The sequence below is a fragment of the Gorilla gorilla genome, chromosome 18 (genome assembly GCF_029281585.2).
Source record: "Gorilla gorilla gorilla isolate KB3781 chromosome 18, NHGRI_mGorGor1-v2.1_pri, whole genome shotgun sequence".
Classification (NCBI taxonomy): domain Eukaryota; kingdom Metazoa; phylum Chordata; class Mammalia; order Primates; family Hominidae; genus Gorilla; species Gorilla gorilla.
The window spans coordinates 27,394,744-27,413,016 of record NC_073242.2 but is presented as its reverse complement, the minus strand read 5'-3'; the positions used below and the strand labels follow the sequence as shown (position 1 = coordinate 27,413,016).

Genomic DNA, 18,273 nt, shown 5'->3' with positions numbered 1-18,273 from the left:
GGTGTTGGCAGGGCCTGCGGGATGGGTCTGGCCCCTTGAAGTTCTCTTGAGCTCACATTGTTACATTTTTTTAAGTTAGTTGCCAACATTTTTAAAATGTAGAGTTCAGATTTTTTTTTTTAAAATTCAGATTTCTGTCTTCTCTTAAAATGGAAAGTTCCAGTAACAATGGACTTAGCTTCCTGCCTGTGACAGTCAGAAGTGCTAAGCAGAGGCCGCTCCCTCTAGGTGGGATGTGCCCCGACCTGGCCAGCTGTGTCTCACACCCACCTGCAGCTTCTCTCACCTAGAAAAGTGTCCCTTCTGGGGAACATGTACCCCTGACCTGACCCACCTTCCAACCCTATGTCTCCATCCTCCCTCTACGAGGGACCAGGGCGCTGGTCACTCTGGGCCACACTTCTGGATGAGGAGGGACAAAGGCAGGGACTTGGGAGTCAAGAGTCCTGAGAGTGAGTCCCCGCACTGCCAAGCCTGGTCAGGTCTTAGTGTCCATTTTTTTTCCCTTTAAAGTTTCACTCAAGTGTAGAAACAATAGTGTTCTATGGGATTTTTTGAGGCAATCAAGTAGAATAGTGGATGTGGTCTGCTTCATAAATAAAATACTGTACAAATGCTAATTATTTGGGAAAGTGTGGTGTGGTGAAAGAAAGGTTTGGGAATCCAGTAAGTGTTTCCTAAAAAACTGACCCTGCATTCACATTTCAGAGCCTTCGTTTTGTCGTCTGAAAACTGGGGGAAGAGTATCTCCCTCGAGGGAGGGCCAGATGAGCTGAAGAGCACCGGATGCAAGTGCATAGTCGGGTTCAGCAGGTTTCCTTCTTTGCCTGTGCCTCCCAGATGATGGAGAGTGTGGGCATGTGTTGGGAGATGGGACATAGGGATGGTGGGGACAGCTCTCAGATGGTGAAATGGGGCTTCTGTGAACACCAGTCCACATCCCCATTCTGCCCAAGGATAGTCTGTTGCTTCTTCCCCTCCCTCCTACGCATAATGAAGCCCCTCATGTGCCCACCCATCTATCCATCCATCCACCTACCTATCCATCCATTCATCTGTCCATCCGTCCATCTGCCCATCCATCCATCCATCCACCCAACTATCCACCTACCCATCCATCCGTCCATCCATCCATCCATTCTCCCATCCATCCACCCACCATCCATTCATCTGTGCATTCATCTACCCATCCATCCACTCATCTGTCCATCCATCCATCCATCCACCCACCTACCCATCCACCCATTCATTTGTCCATCTGTCCATTCATCCACCTACCCATCCATTCATTCATCTGTCCGTCCATCCTTCCAAGACAGCTCTCTGCCCCTCCAAGCTCTGCACAGAAGTCTCCAGAAGCCACAGCATTGACCAGTAGTTGTGAGCTGAGATGCCTTCAGGGGCCAGGCAGGTAACAAATGAGAGGAAAGGGGCCTTGGGTTAAATACTAGGGAGTGATAGCAACTGTGGAAAACCAAAATGTGTATGCCTAGGCTGTGAAGGAATGCAAATTTGGAAGAAACATTAAGCACTAACTACCAAACAAAACCTACGAAGGGGCAAAAATGGGTCTCTGGCCCCTTTGCAGCTGCCAGAACAGTGCTAGGTGGTGGCTCCTGGTCTCCTGCAGAGAGGCCAGGGAATGCACAGCCCAGATGGGCACCTGCACGAGGCCCGGACACCTTGGCTTTGTGTCCCCAGCTTCCATATACCCCACAGTCTTGCCCTCCTCACTCTTAATTCTTTTTTCTTTTTCTTAGATAAGCAAATACATGAATGCATTGTCTGTTAAATACAACATTTCAAATCCGGCTAAAGCCTCTGGGCCCCTCTCCTTCAGGGCCCCTCCCACTTTCCCTCTTCCCATTTCCATCCATATCTGTCTGTGCACGCCCTGGGAAGCCCGGGCCTGTAACATAAAACACGCCCTCAGCACTGCTCACTCAGCGACCCCCTGGCACATCTGCATCAGCATGCCTATTATGGGAGTGTTTTGAGGAAGTAGCCAAAGCTTTAGCGGAAAACCACCCAGGAAAGCTTCACCAGAGAGTCCTTCTCCACTACAGCAATGCCTCTGCTCACTCCTCATCAAACGAGGGCAATTTTGCAAGCGTTTCCATGACAAATTATTAGGCACTCACCTTATAGTCCTGATATGGCTCCTTCTGACTTCTTTTTGTTTCCTAAAAAAGAAAAAAAAAATCTTTAAAGGGCACTTTTCAGTTAATAATGTAAAAAGATGGCATTGCCGTGGTAAAATTCCCAGGACCCTCAGTTTTTCAGGGAGGGGCTGAATGGCTGGTCTCATCGCCCACCAAAGTGTCTTGACCTTGATGGAACTTATGTTGAGAAAGAGTTTGTTTCTTATTTTTAATCTTTGAATTCCATTTTCCACGAACTTTTTTTTTTCTTTTTCTTTTTCTTTTTTTTTTTTTTTTTTTTTTTTTTGAGACAGGGTTTCGCTCTTGTTGCCCAGGCTGGAGTGCAATTGCGTGATCTGGACTCACTGCAACCTCCGTCTCCCGAGTTCAAGCGATTCTCCTGCCTCAGATTCCGAGTAGCTGGGATTACAGGCATGCGCAACGATGCCCGGCTAATTTTGTATTTTTAGTAGAGACGGGGTTTCTCCATGTTGGTGGTGTGAGCCTCCGCGCCTGGCCTCCACAAACGTTTTGAAGTCGCGAATGTGTGTATCTGTGCACATACATGCTGTGTATGTATGTATTTGTGTGTGGGCATGTGTGTGTGTGAGTGTGCATGTATGTGCCTGCGTGGAGTCTCCCTCCTTACCTCCAATGCCCAACGCAGGTCCATCCACCCAAAGGGTAGAAGTCAGCCTTTGTTGAATTAAGCAAACCCCTGCCAGTTCACCCTGTCCTCATCGCCCGTATTCTCTACCGCAGAGGGCTGCTGTGGTGATTGTCCAGGGTCCCCTTTATAAGCACCAGGCAGATGCACTTCTGTGTCCCTTTCCCCCTGGACAGCAGAGCAAGCGGGCACTGCCTTCAGCCGACACCTGCATATTGCAGTGCTTACCAGCAGGTGGCAGCAGCCACCCAAGCGTCTCTGTTTCCCATTACCTCGCCTTGGTTTCCAAATGTCAGGTGCTCTTGGTCCATACAGGCTCCAGGGTGAGGCCAGTAAGAACTGACTGGGGCAGGGCATGACTTATCCATAAAATCGATGATATCCTAGCAACAAGATTTCCTGAGCACCTGCCAGATGCCAGACACTGTTCTGGGCACATTACACACATTAACTCCTGGCCCCACAACAGCCCTAAGACGTCTGCCTGATCAGTATACTCATTTCATAGATGAGGAAGCTGAGGTGCAGGAGGTAAAATCATGTCCACAGGGCTGGAGGCTGGAAAGCGGATCTGCTGGTATTCCCAGTCTGCCAGCCTCAGGGACCTCCCCATCACACTGCCTTCCAGGGATGGGATTTGTTTTGGGGTGGTGGGGGAGCCAGCATTGTGCTGGGAGACTCTCTAAAGAGTAGGATGAAAGGGTTTCTTATCTGGGGTCATCAATTTTTTTTTTTCTTTGAGACAGAGTCTCACTCTGTCGCCCAGGCTGGAGTGCAGTGGTGCGATCTCGGCTCACTGCAACCTCCGGCTCCTGGATTCAAGTGATTCTCCTGCCTCAGCCTCCAGAGTAGCTGGGATTACAGGCGCCCACCACCACACCTAGCTAATTTTTGCATTTTTAGTAGAGACAGGGTTTTGCCATGTTGGCCAGGCAGGTCTCGAACTCCTGCCCTCAGGTGATCCACCCACCTCGGCCTCCCAAAGTGCTGGGATTACAGGCATGAGCCACCACGCCTGGCCTGGGGCCATCGATTTTTGAAAGAAAAACCTTCACATTTGTCACCCTTAGACACAGGAGGAAGACCTATGATTGCCCCATGGTCTGAGCAATGAAGGAAGGGCTCTTGCTCTCATTACAGACTCCCCAGGAGGTGGCCTGTTTTCATCTCCACACCTCATTCTGTGCCCTTTCTAGGTCTGGGGCAGATGGTTCCCTCCTCTCTGCATACTGCTTTGCCAGTCACTGCTCTACCATTGATTGATTGATTCATTCATTCATTCACTTATTCAATATTTTTTAGCACCTGCTCTATACCAGGCACTGTGATTCTAGGCTCTGAGACCCAGCAGAGAATTAGATCCCTGCTGTAGTGGCGATAGACAGTAAATATGATGGATAAATAACACAGATGTATGAGAAGGTATAATAAGTGTGATGGAAAAAACAAAACCAGGCAGTGGGGTGTTGCACTTTGAATAAAGGACCCAACCCAACGCGGAGAAGGTGACGTCTGAGCAGACTTGACTCCATCCTCTCATCTTACACGAATGCGTGGGTGTTTCCTGATGGCAGAGAAGTCCTCTCCTTGTTCTTTCCTGTCGAGAGTTTAAAGGAAGCGCCTGCTTCCTTTACTGTCAGTGGAATGGGCTCCTGGGAGGGGCAGTGCACGTGCTCACTGCTCCATCTTCCACCAGAAGTCCCCTTGCTGGGTTCCACCGGTGCACCTGGGACTGGGTGGGCTGTGCAGGGTTGTGCCATACCATGGGGCCAGCAGCCGGGCTCAGGCAAACAACATCCCCAGATAGGAGGGAGGAAGGGGCTTTCACCTCCAGCGGGGGGACCAAAAGGAGCTCAGGAATGGGGCAGGGCATGATGGACTCCAGGCAAATCACTGCCTTTTTCTGGGCCTTCACTTCCCTCTGTCTCCTTCCCTTGTTAGAGCATCTGGGACCCCCAGACAGCATCCCAGGCTGAGATCTCGCAGGAACTGTTGATGGTTGGAGAGCTGGGGTTATGTGTTCGTTGAATCCCAGCAGAAAGCAGTGCAAGATTCAAGGCATCTGGAGGGAAGCATTTATGAACTCTCTGGGAAGGAGATTGGGAAGGGCTGGGGCCACAGCCCTCTTCTCCTCTGACCTGGAGCCTAGCTCAAGGTGATGACAGAAAGACAACGCACCTCTGGCCGGGCGTGGTGGCTCACGCCTGCAATCCCAGCACTTTGGGAGGCTGAGGCGGGCAGATCACTTCAGGTCAGGAGTACGAGACCAGCCTTACCAACATGGTGAAACCCCGTCTCTACTAAAAATACAAAAATTAGCCGAGTGTGGTGGCACGTGCCTATAATCCCAGCTACTCAGGAGGCTGAAGCAGGAGAATTGCTTGAACCTGGGAGGTGGAGGTTTCAATGAGCGGAGATCACGCTATTGTACTCCAGCCTGGGTGACAGTGTCAGACTCTGTCTAAAAACCAAACAACAAAAACACTAAGACAACTGACATCTAATAAGGGCTTGCTCCACCCTCTGTTTTCATTCCTGGAGCAAGCCAAGAGGCTGATTCCTAACCTCCACTTTATAAAAGAGAAAACAGGCGCAGCGACAGCAAATGACTTGCCCTTAGAGCCTGGTCTTCTGGGCCCTTTGAATGGGATGATATGGTTTGGCTGTTTGTCCCCTCCAGATCTCATGTTGAACTGTGATTCTCAATGTTGGAGGTGAGACCTGCGGGGAGGTGATTCATGGGGGCAGACCCCTCCTGAACAGCTTAGCACCATCCCCTTGGTGATGAGTGAGTTCTCGCTCAGTCACTTCATGGGAGATCTGGTGGGTTTGTTTGTTTGTTTGTTTGTTTGTTTGTTTTTGTTTTATTTTGTTTTTTTGAGACAGAGTATGGCTCTGTTGCCCAGGCTGGAGTACAGTGGTGTGATCTTGGCTCTCTGCAACCTCTGCCTCCTGGGTTCAAGCAGTTGTCCTGTCTCAGCCTCCCAAGCAGCTGGGACTACAGGCACAAGCCACCAAGCCCAGCTGATTTTTGTATTTTTTTTTTTAGTAGAGATGGGGTTTCACCATATTGCTCAGGCTGGTCTCGATCTCCTGACCTCAGGTGATCCACCCACCTCGGCCTCCCAAAGTGCTGGGATTACAGGCATCAGCCACCGTGCCCAGCCAATCTGGTTGTTTAAAAGAGTCTGGGACCTCCCACTTTGCTCTCTTCCTCCTACTCTTGCCAGGTGACACGCGGGCTCCCCCTTAGCCTTCCGCTGTGATTGGAAGCTTCCTGAGGCCTCACCCGGAATAAATGCTGGTGCCATGCTTCCTGCACAACCTGCAGAACTGAGAGCCAATTAAGCCTCTTTGTAAATTACCTAGACCCTGGTATTTCTCTTTTTTATTTTTATTTTTTGAGACAGGATCTTTCTGTTGCTCAGGGTGGAGTGCAGTGGCGCCATCTCAGCTCACTGCAACCTCTGCCTCCCGGATTCAAGTGATCCTCGTGTCTCAGCCTCCTGAGTAGCTAGGATTACAGGCATGTGCCACCATGCCAGACTCATTTTTGTATTTATAGTAGAGACAGGGTTTTGCCATGTTGGCCAGGCTGGTCTTGAACTCCTGGCCTCAAGGGATCTGCCTGCCTCAGCCTCCCAAAGTGCTGGGATTATAGGCATGATCCCAGCCTATCCTGGTATTTATTTATAGTGACACAAGGACTAATACAAGGTCCTTCCTTAGGATAGAAGGAGAGTCCTTACTGTGGGGATAATATCAGAATAATGCTAGAACACTTTCTGCTGCAAGGGACAGAAACCCACCTTAAACCAGCTTAAGCAAAAAAGGAAATTTATCAGCTCATTGATTCAGCTAGGGTAGGCAGGGTTATGCTGTGGTAACAAACAGCCCCATCTCAGCAGCTTAGAACAACAAAGGATTGATTCCTTGCTCACGATACACGTCTATCACAAGTGAACTGAAACTTCAGTCTGTATCTCCTCGCTCAAGGACCCAGGTGCCCAGGCAGATGGAGCAGTCACCATCATCATCTGTCTCTGTGACAGAGGAAAAATACCCCAGGGGGTGTGGTAGCCATCTGAAAAATGCTCTGCCCAGAAGTGAGACTTATCACTTCTGCTCACAACTGCCCAGTCCCAGCCAGTCACACGGCCCCATCTGGCTACAGAGGGTCAGGATGTACAATCCTGCCATGTGCCCAGCATATGGTGAACAGCATAATGACTTCCATACTCATGTATCTAAACGGTCCAGGAGAAACGTGGTTTCAGGCAAGGCTGGATCCAGGATCTCAAGAGCTATTACCATCTCTCAGCTCTGCTTTCTTGTGTGTTTCTTGCTGCCCCTCCCAGTACCCTCCTTACAGCTTAGTAATCCCAGCAGAAAGAGAGCATGGATCAGCTAGGGTATGTCTGTCCCTAAACTGTACTGTTGCCAGCGGGAAGAAATGTCCTACTGGGCAGGCCTGGGTCACGTAGCCACTCCCAGAGCTGGGGTCAGCCACATCTCCAAACTGCTGCACAGGCAGATGCAGCAGGCACCCACAGGGTCTGCTAAACCTTCCTCACCCCTTGATCTAGGTACGTTCCAGCAGAGCAAGGTGAAAAACAGCTGAAATTGGCATCAGAAGCCCAGAGTTCTGGTTCCAGCTCTGACCACTCATTCAGTGTGTGACCTCAGGCAGGTCACCAGCCTGAGCTGTGCCTTCATTTCATCTGTCAGACGGATGACTCTGCCCCTCAGAGCTTGCAGATGGCAAGGTGAGGAATGCGGCAGCTGGGAAAGTGATGTTGCTATCGGTCCCCCTTCCTCTTCAGTGAGGCTTGTCAGCAATTCTGGCCTGGTCTTCGGAGGGCGAGGAGCCGCCTGTCCCACTTGCTCCTGACCCTTGGTCGTACCTCCAGGCCTTTGTCCAAGCTCTTCCCTCTGCCCCAAATAGCTGGTACATCTAACAACGCCTATTCATTTTTCCTTTTTTTTTTTTTTTTATGAGACGTAGTCTCGCTCTGTCACCCAGGCTGGAGTGCAGTGGTGCTATCTCTGCTCACTACAACCTCCATCTCTCAGATTCTCCTGCCTCAGCCTCCTGAATAGCTGGGATTACAGGCAACCGCCACTGCACCCAGCTAATTTTTGTATTTTTAGTAGAGACTGGGTTTCACCATGTTGCCCAGGCTGGTCTCAAACTCCTGACCTCAAATGATCTGCCCGCCTTGGCCTCCCAAAGTGCTAGGATTACAGTCATGAGCCACCACTCCCAGCCTCCTATTCATTTTTCGAAGTCCAACCAACACCACCTCCTCCCTGAAGCCCCCTACCCCTCTTGATGTTCTCTCTGGGCTACCATCGGTGAGCTGGGACTCACTCATACCAGCCAAGAGGGCAGATTGTGCATATCTCTTCCCAACTCTGTGTTTAGACTCAAATCAGGAGCATGAAATTACACCATGGAAATAAGCAAATGCTACAAATCAGGCTTTATTGAGTGCCTACTATGTGCCAGGCTGGGACTAAAGGCAGTGAACAAAATAGAGTTGCTGGCCTGGTATGACTTGTGTTTTATCTTTATCTTTGTTTCCAGTATGCATTTATCTCTGTCTATCCGACCAACCATTCTTCCTTCAAGCTTTTTATTAAAGCCATTAAGAGTAATAGCAAAGACTTTTGCACCAACTTAATACCATCTTCCTATCCACCCACACATCCATCCATCCTCCATCCACCCTCCTACCTACTAATCCATCCTTTCAGGTGAGCCAGCTCTTGTCTCCAACTTTTATTTTTAAGAGACAGGGTCTTGATCTGTGACCCAGGCTGGAGTGCAACGGTGTAATCACAGCTCACTGCAGCCTCAAATTCCTGGGCTCCAGCGATCCTCCCACCTTAGCCTCCCGAGTAGCTGGGACTATAGGCAAGCACCACCACACCTGGCTAATTTTTTTAAAAAATAATAATTTTTGTAGAGATGGGGCCTTGCTATGTTGCCCAGGCTGGTCTCGAACTCCTGGCCTCAAGTGATCCACCTTCCTTGGCCTCCCAAAGTGCTGAGATCACAGGTGTGAGCCACTACGCCCAGCCCTCCAACTTTGCTCCTCTGTGTTTATAAGCTGAGTTCCCTTCAAAGGTGGGATTCTGAGGAGCCTCATGTGCCCCAGTCCAGAGTCCCCCAGTCTGGCCTCAGGCCTTCCCCAACCATCTGTGTTCCCCTCCACCACCCAGCAAGCTCTGGGTGCAGGAGAGCTGTGCTGCTTTCCTGGGAGCCTGTGGCTCAGGTGGCACCCACAGGTGGCTTCTGGAACCTGTTGCCCCCAAGAAGGTGTGAAAACCACAGCACATCTGGACCCAAGAGTCCTTGGGGTGCAGGTGCACGGGGTGTTGAGGGCTGCGCCCGCTCCGTGCAGAAGCTGTGCTTCCACTCTTGTGCTCCCATCCAAGTCTCACACCCCCCGATCCCAGGCTCACAGTCCCACTCTTATAGCCATCAGTGTTCTAGAACCTTCCAGCCTCCTGCCAGGCACCGAGGACTCCATGCATTCTCTCAGCTACCTCTCCCAACCACACCACTTCACAGATGAGTCACGAAGGAACCTTCCACAGGACTGACCTGTGCTGACTTCCAACCCGACCCTGTTCCAAAAGCATGGGTGAGCTAGAGCTGGCTCCTCCAGCACAGCCCTGCAGCCTGCAGTCTGACCTTTGGGGAGGAAGACAGGGCCGGGCCAGGATGGCCCCAGCTCTACTAAAAATACAAAAATTAGCCAGGCGTGGTGGTGTGTGCCTGTAATTCCAGCTACTCTGGGGCTGACGCAGGAAATCGCTTGAACCCGGGAGACAGAGGTTGCAGAGAGCCGAGATCGCACCACTGCATTCCAGCCTGGGCGACGAGAGTGAAACTCTGTCTCAAAAGAAAAAAAAAAAAAGAAAAAGAAAATGTTGCTAAGAAATATTTTCTTAGCTTCTTAATTCACATTTCAACAGGTTCTCTGACAAATCATTGACAAACAACTTGACCTCCCTTCAATTCTCCAGGATGAACAAATAAGACAGGATTTATTGGCAGGATTGAATTGGGGCAGGGTAGGGGGCCCAGCAGGATGTGTGGCCGGAGCACACTGCATAGTTCCAACCTGCACCCCCCTCCATGAGTGCCACGGGGGGTGGGTCCCATGAGCCATGGCCTGCTACGTAATTGGTGTTTAATAAATATCTCTTGGGTGCATAAAGGGAATTTTTAAAAACTTAGTAGCAGAAGTTAGAAAAAGAAATCTTGGTTGGTGGGGAGCTGTTTCCAAGAGACGAAACGGACTGATTTTAAGCCTGGAAACCCCCCCGAGTGGCCCTCTGCAGGCGGGACGGCCCCGCGGGCACCCAGGCTGTCGCTGACGATTGATGTTCTCACCCCCGCCCGCCTCGGCTCTGGCCGCAGAAGGAAGGAAGCTGACGTTTATTGAGGGTCTGCTCTGGGCTGCGTACCGTACACGGGTGACATCGCCAATTTCCCCCAGGTGTGTCATGCCTTCCCCACTGTCTGGATAAGGAAACTCTAGCCCAGAGAGGGGAGGCGACTTGGCTCAGGTAGCACAGCCAGAAGGTATCAGAGTCGGGATTCAGACCTTCGTCCATGGGCCACCAAAAAAATTGCCATTCCCGAGGTCACCATGGGCTCACTCCATCCCCTTTCGCTTCCTGTTGGCAGGTGATAAGGAACAATATGGACTTCTTGCAGCTCCTGGAGGCAGACGCTGGAGGGCTGGGCTCCGCCTCGGTCACAGGCAATGCCCTGATCCCACAAAGCCCCGGAGGTGCTGTGGACCAACTTGCAACACAAGACCCTAGGAGGGAGGATGGCTGTTGTCATCTGTTGACCACAAACACGTTTGCTGTGCACACTTGTGCACATGGGTGAGCTCCGTGGGTCCAGACATGTACAGGGCAGGTGAATGCATGGAGTACCATGGGCATTATCCCAGGCCCACAGGCACATGCAATCACACACACACGTGGACATGCCACTGCGCACCTAAGACACACACACACACACACACACACATGCATATGCACACAGACGCATATGCACACACACACACAGACACTGTAAACATCAGGCTCAAAGGCCCATCCAGGAGACCAAAGACTGCAGGTGTCTTCACATCACAGCCCAGGTGACCTTGTCTCTGGCTCAGGGCCCAGTGGCCTGGCCAGCTCTGGACATCCAGTCAGCCTCACTAGCTGGCCTGGGGTCCAGGGCTGGAAAGTGGCGGAGGAATGACCACCCACTGGCGGAGGTAGCTCCGGGGGGGTCCTTCGTCCCCGGGGCTGGTGAAGTCACACTCCACAGGGCTGCTGCAGTCAGAGCCCACAAAGCCACTGTCAAACGTGTCCATATCCAGGCCGGCCAGGGGTGAGCCCGCCTCACTCTCTGAGACCCCTCCAGGTGACCGGCCACCCCAGGGCAGTCCCCCAGCCCAGTCCTCCCCATCTGCAAGGGGTGGCTTTAGTCTGTCCAGGAGGCTTCCCAGGGGCCCTCCTAGCCCAGGGCTGCCAGCTGAGACACAGCCACAGGAGAGGACTGTGGTCCCTGCACCCAAGAGTGGGTCCTGTAGGCCTGGGCTGGGCTCCAGGCCAGCATCCAGGTCCAGGGCTGGGTAGCCGTCATCCTCACAGCTGCAGGGCCAGGTGCATGGCCCCTCTGCATCTAGCACAGTCACTGTGTCAATGGACACCAGGCCGTACGGCCGGTCCCTCTCCTCACTGTAAGCTGAGCCCCCCGAGTTCTGGGCCGTCGGCCAGAAGCTGGGCTTGGGCACACCGTCAGACTCCACCAGCTCTGCTGGTTCTTGTAGCTCCGTGAGCTGCAGCCTCTTGGCCGGGCTCCGTGGTGGGTGGCAGCTGTACACCTCCAGGGTGGAGGGCACCTCTGGGCTCCAGGGTCCCAGCTCCAGGCTGGAGCCAGTGAAGGGTGCACCCACCCATTTCTGTGAGAGAGAAAAAGAGAGAGTCATAGCACAGGATGAGGGTAAGGTGAGGGTTTATTTTTCTTTTACTTTTATTCTTTTGAGACAGTCTGGCTCTGCTGCCCAGGCTGGAATGCAGTGGTGCCATCTCGGTTCACTGCAACCTCTGCCTCCCCAGGATCAAGTGATTCTCCTGCCTCAGCCTCCCAGGTAGCTGGGACTACAGGCGCCTGTCACCACACCCGGCTAATTTTTGTATTTTTAGTAGAGACGTGGTTTCACCATGTTGGCCAGACTGATCTTGAACTCCTGACGTCAGGTGATCCACCCGCCTCAGCCTCCCAAAGCGTTGGGATTACAGGCGTGAGTCACTGTGCCCAGCCAAGGTGAGGGTTTAAACAGACAGAAAGACAGACACAGACACAGAGACAAGACAAAGAGACATCAAGAGAGACAGACAGAGACATGAAGATAGACAAAGACACCGAGAGACAGAGAGAGAGAGAGGAATCAGGACCACAATGTGCTCCCACCCTAGTGGATCCCCCTCCTACTCTGGGCCTCAGTTTCCCTACTTGTAGAAGGGAGTTGCTACCCTTAGTAGTGTGACCAGTCAGACAACTGGTGGCCCCATAGTCCAGGCAGGGACCAAGATTCCTGAGTCAAGGAGACATGGGGGCAGGAGGGCCTGCGGTCTGAGGTACCCCTGAGCCATCTCCTGCTTTCCCGCCTCCTTGATGCTTCTTGAAACCTAGCACTCTCCTGGTTTATGTGTCCCCACCAGACAGACACTTGGCCCCCGGACATAAGTCTTGTCTCTTCTGTCCATGGCTGTAGCCCCAGTGCCTAGCACAAAGTAGGTGCTCAATAAATGTTTATTAACGAAAATGAATGGGTGGAGTGGATCAATGAAAAGCCACTTGGAAAGGCCTTTGTACACTTTGAGGATAGAGGATGTGGGTGATGCTGGCTGAGGCGGTGGCCCTTAAACTTGAAGGGCCCTCCCTTCCCTCCCCTGCCAGGACTCCCACTCACGACACCAGAATCCTCATGCAATTGGCAAGGAAAATCCCCAGGAATGGGTATCTCCCTGTTTTGAGCTCATCTTCCTCAAAAACTCATCTCAGAACTGTGATGTGGCCACCACCACTGATTCAAAGTCGCTTCTCAGCTGTGTGCCCTTAAGCCAATTACTTACCCTCTCGGTGCCTCAGTTTCCTCATCTGTAAAATGGACCTAATAATAGCACCCACCCATAGGGTCGTCGTGAGCGTTAAATGAGTCACTGTTTGTGATGCTCCTAGGGGACTGCCTGGTATATAGCAAGTGCTATATGAGTATTGGTAAAAATCAACCCAAAATCAATGTGATATTTGAGCTTTAGGGAAGAGGAAAGGGTGGGTCTTATGTGGGTTGGGGTCCATGTTCCTCCCTGCCCACTCTTTGGCCTCTTCATGGGTGCCCTGGGGGCAGTGGAACATCCACTCTGCAGGGGCTGCTGTGAATATGAGAATGAGTGAGGCAGGAAGGGTGTCCAGCGCAGCACCAGGCAGACAGCAGGAGCTCAATCAATGGTCTAGGTCTACACTGTCTGACTTGCAGGCTGGGCTGCAGCAGGTGGGGCTGGCCCTCCCACCTCTGTCACCACATCCTCTCTGTGGCAGCCCCTCCCACTGCTGCAGGGTGGGTGACACGGCTGTAAATGGGCACAGACAACCTGTGGGTGCTGGCGGGTGGTGGCGAGTTGGAGGCTTGGCAAACGTTAGTGTGTTTTGCCCCGTGGGCCAGGCTCTTTCCGAAACCGATTCCCTCTCCAACCCAGATTAAGGACACCTAAGAAAGGACCAGTGGGGCAATCTGTGACTCAGGAGACCACCAGCCTCACCCCCTCTCCCAGTCTGGTTCCTTGGGCTGGGCCAATGCTGCATTATTTTGTTTACTTTTTCTTTTTGATTTTTTTTTTTTAAGATATAGTCTCTGTCTGTTGGCCAGGCTGGAGGGCAGTGGTGTGATCATAGCTCACGGCAGCCTCTGAACGATCGTCCTGCCTCAGCCTCCCGAGTAGCTGGGACTACAGGCGTGCACCACCTCGCTTGAATGATTTTTAAGTTTTTGGTAGAGATGGGGAGGCGGAGTGGTGGTGAGGGTCTCCCTATGTTGCCCAGGCTGTTCTTGAACTCCTGGCCTCAAGCAGTCCACTTGCTTTGGCCTCCCAAAGTGCTGGGATTGCAGACGTCAGCCACCACACCTGGTCAAATCTTGTTTAATTCTTCTGCCAATTCTGCACCACAAGAATGACTGTCTACACTTTGCACATGGGGAAACTGAGGCCTGGCTTGTGGCTTGGCTGAGACCTGGATGCTCTAGGCCTGTGGGGTGAGGCTGGGGAGCCTGGGGTGAGGGGAGGTGGGGCTCCTGAAGAGGAGGAGGGGCTCCGAGGAGCTCATCACAGGGTGGGGAGCTCACCTTGAAGTCTCCGCTGCAGCTCTTGTACAGGGGCACGAAGAACCGCTCAGGGCTGGGGACGGCCCATATCTTCTTCCATAGCCTGAGGGGGCAGAGAGGGGTGAGGACCCTGACATCACCAGAGGGCAGCCTGGCCTCCCATTCAGACGCTCCCCAGCTTCATCCTACAGGAGCTTCCGAGCATCCCAAGACACAGCCCAGGCGCCTCCCTCCTTCCCTGGGGCTTGGTTTCCCCTTCTGTAAAATGGGAGCAGCAAGTCTCCCTCACAGGCTCCTGAAGGGATATCGTGGTTATGTTCTTGGCTGCCTGTTGCGTGCTGGGCAAATGTTGCCCCTTCTGAGCCTCAACTTCTTTATCTGCAACCAGGGGTGCGCAGAGAGGCCATTTCAGAGGTGTGGACTATTACAGCCACCTCTTCACCACCACCTAGTGGCCCCTTAAGCCCATTAAGCCTCAAAGCTTAAAATCCACTGGACAAGATCACAGCTGAGGTCCCTGTTTAAGGGCACAGAGTTTCAATCCCAATTTCTCCACCTTGGAGCTGTGTGACTTTGTCCTTGACATCTCCTTGCCTCAGTTTGTCCATTTGTAAAATAAGGGCAACTGCAGTGTCTCAAGCTCATAGGGCAGCCATGGGGGTGAAGGGAGTGCCCTCCACAGTGTCCAGCACATGGTGTCTGTGAGTTGGTTATTATCCCATCATCATCATTGTTACCGTGATGACAGTCATGTTTTCCAACCCTGCATGTATCATAGAGGGGCAGTGGCCCAGGATGACCACCTCCCTGCCTTCCTGATCCCCTGGCCTCACCTCCACAATGGATGGGTCTTCAGGCTCCAGAAGGCAGGAATGAAGACTATGACAAGCAGGAGGAGAAGCAGCAGGTGAGGGTTCCAGCCTTCCTTTAACTCTGGGAAGGAAGCAAAGAAAGCGTTAAATGGCACCAACTCTACCAGAGGCCATATGGGGTGGGCATGGTGGGAAATGGGTCTGGGGTAGAGTGGAAGGGGGTAGGAGAGGCTGTTACTGCTAGTGTCTTGAAGTGAGATGGATCTGGGTTCAAATCTTGTTCTCATTCCTCACCCCAGGCAAGTAACTTCATTTCTCTGAGCCTAAGTTATCTCATCTGAAAAACAGGGCTGATTCCCACTTCAGAGTTAGGGGGATCAAATGCCTAACAGAAGAAGCAGCTGGCACCCAACAGGGCCTGGCCAGCAGGGGCTCTAGAAATGTAATTGAAGGGCTACATCTGAGGATGAACAACTGAATACCTCCCAGCTGTGCCAGAAAGCTCAGGGCTTAGGGTGGCTAGAACAGGACAAAATTTGGTACCAGGAGTGGGGTGTCCATCCCAGCTTCACACCTACCCTCTGACTGGGTCTGAAAGATGACCGGGTCACTCCATTCACTCCAGGTCCCCTGGTAGGAGGAGCCAGGCATGGGCCCCGCCCGCACCTGCAGCTCATAGCTCGAGTCTTTGCGGAACTCCAGGGGGAGGAGGGAGACACTTCTTGAGTCCACTGAGATCAGCTTTCTCCTCGGACTCTGCCAGTACAAGGAAAGGATGCACCAGGTCAGGGTTAAACCAGGCCAGCCCCTGCCTCCAGCAGAGCCACCTCTTTTCCCAGCTTCCATCAAAGGGGCTGAGTGTCTCTTCTCTTCCCACAAGAATCAAGCCTATGCCTGAGTAGCTGGACTCAGGCATGGGGAGCACAGACTCACCAGCACTGCCTGGCCCGTGCATGTGATAGGATGCTCTGTTTGATTTCTCTTTGATCCAATTCAGCCACTCACAGTCCTGGCAGTGGACTCTCCCTGCAGGACTGGACATATCTCAGGAGTGGTAATGGTCTGGCAGCATTCCAGGCAATGCATACTTTTGGAATTCTTGAACAGTTGAGGATATTCTCAACCGATATACTACTGATATAAGTCTCAGTACATCAGTTGAGAATGTCTTCAACTGTTGAAGAATTCCAAGAGTTGACATACTGACATTCCCAACAGCAGGCATTTCTAGAACTCTAACTACAGACATGTTAGCAATGGATACCTCTGGAAATCTTCCACTGGGGACTTTCTAAAGTATGGCACTCATGGACATCTTCAGCTGGGACTATCCTAAAGGATGGGCAATTCTAGAACTCTTCAGCTGTGACTGTTCTATCATTGTTACTATTTTTTATTTTTTAGAGACAGTATCTCACTTGTGACTGTTCTAAATAGTGGGCTGGAAGGACATCTCTCTACGCCTTCATGTTTGAAACAATGGGCCCTCTAACACTGGACCTTGTTTTTTTTTTGAGATCGAGTCTCACTCTGTTGCCCAGGCTAGAGTGCAGTAGGGCAATCCCAGCTCACTGCAACCTCCGCCTCCTGGATTCAAGTGATTCTCCTGCCTAAGCCTCCAGAATAGCTGGATTACAGGTGCATGTCACCACGCCTGGCTAATTTTTTGTATTTTTAGTAGAAACAGAGTTTCACCATGTTGCCCCGGCTGGTCTCAAACTCCTGACCTCAAGAGATCCACCCGCCTTGGCCTCCAAAGTGCTGGGATTACAGGCGTGAGCCACCGCACCTGGCTGGACCTTCTTAATAATTGATACTTCTGGAACTCTCCAACTATGGCCATTCTAAGCAATTGGGAAGCTTCCAGGTTGCCCCGTTTCTGAAACTTCCTCTATTGTGACTATGCTAGACCTGGGGTGAAGTCTGGGGAAGGGACAGTCTCTTTGGCATGCTGACCGCCGAGGAGACCAGTTTGGGGAGGAAAGATTATTCAGGGGTCTCCTACCTTGGGGAGAAGTGAGGGGAGGAGGAGGGCCCGCTGTAAGGGAGTGCTCGCGCCCTTGGTCTCTGTTCTTGGCCATGAATGATGTTGTTCACCCGTCTCTCCCACCCAGATGCCTTTGCACTCCGTCTTCTCCCCTCCCCTCCCACAAAGCTGCACTGATCCCCACATTCCTCACCACAGCCCAGGGGTCTCCCCGGTTCCTGTACTGCAGCTCATACTGAAGCTTGCCCTTCAGCATGTAGAAGGCAGGGTCTTCGTAATCTGAGCGCCAGGAGATATTATACTGTCCTGAGAAGGTCACGGTCACGTTGAAAGGGGGAGCCGGCTTGACTTGGTGGAAAAACCCAGGAAAAGAAAATGGGGTGAGAATTTGCTGCAGGTGAAAAGGATTTGGTGATGGGAGGAAGTCCTGCCTGCCCCCACCCCTGCCTCCGTGCCTGATCCATCATGGATGAGATGAAGACCAACAACCCTGAGTGACTTTGGGCAAAGTACTCCCGACTCTGGGCTTCAGTTTATTCATCTGGGACCTGGGAGATTTAGACCTGATCAGGATTGCAAACTCAGGGGCGGGCAGGTCACAGAGAGGAGTGAAGCAGGTTTAGGGACTGTGACGAAATAAAACAGTCTGGCTGGGTGCAGTGGCTCATGCCTGTAATCCCAGCACTTTGGGAGGCCAAGGCAGGTGGGTCACGAGGTCAGGAGATCGAGACCATCCTGGCTAACACGGTGAAACCCCATCTTTACTAAAAATACAAAAATTAGCCGGGCGTGGTGGCGGGCGCCTGTAGTCCCAGCTACTCGGGAGGCTGAGGCAGGAGAATGGCGTGAACCCGGGAGGCAGAGCTTGGAGTGAGCCAAGATTGCGCCACTGCACTCCAGCCCGGGCGACAGAGCGAGACTCCATCTCAAAAACGAAAACAAAAAAATAAATAAAAGAGTTAAAAGTGAATGGCCCCAGCAGCACAGAGTGGTCAGCTTTTCTAAGTTTTCTAGGGAAACACACACGCACATGCATACACACATGCATACACAAACACACATGTGTACATGCACACCCACACACATGCATGCCCACACATGCACACCCAAACGCATGCCTACACATGCAACACACATGCACACACACGTGCATGCACACACACAAATGCACACGCACACACATGAAATCTGAAACCCTGCTTTCTATGCACTGAAGGGCAAGTTTCAATATGAGGTGCAGAATGGGAAACGGGAGACCCCT

General features: G+C 52.0%; 1 protein-coding gene and 1 long non-coding RNA gene across 12 annotated transcripts in view; one reads left to right on the top strand and one right to left on the bottom strand.

Annotated features, from left to right (window-relative positions):
• Window positions 1-8,263: 8,263 nt before the first annotated feature.
• IL21R (interleukin 21 receptor) overlaps window positions 8,264-18,273 on the bottom strand; it is a 49,947-nt gene continuing 39,937 nt past the window's right edge. For all 9 annotated transcript variants that reach the window (XM_055365567.2, XM_063699568.1, XM_063699566.1 and 6 more), the window contains 5 exons: window positions 17,206-17,360; window positions 15,604-15,781; window positions 15,047-15,146; window positions 14,235-14,316; window positions 8,264-11,789 (listed from right to left, as the gene is read on the bottom strand). In XM_055365567.2, coding sequence (XP_055221542.1) covers window positions 11,040-11,789; window positions 14,235-14,316; window positions 15,047-15,146; window positions 15,604-15,781; window positions 17,206-17,360 — 1,265 coding nt within the window. In that variant the 3' untranslated portion in view covers window positions 8,264-11,039. The remainder of the gene's footprint in view (window positions 11,790-14,234; window positions 14,317-15,046; window positions 15,147-15,603; window positions 15,782-17,205; window positions 17,361-18,273) is intronic.
• Window positions 11,785-17,226, top strand: LOC115931029 (uncharacterized). Of its 3 annotated transcripts, XR_008672616.2 has the most exons (4): window positions 11,785-12,154; window positions 14,992-15,120; window positions 16,704-16,892; window positions 17,140-17,212. It is a non-coding gene; the product is annotated as an uncharacterized lncRNA (long non-coding RNA). The 3 variants fall into 3 exon arrangements; XR_010131333.1 differs by lacking the exon at window positions 16,704-16,892 and having other exon boundaries at window positions 17,140-17,226; XR_010131334.1 differs by lacking the exon at window positions 17,140-17,212 and having other exon boundaries at window positions 16,704-17,131.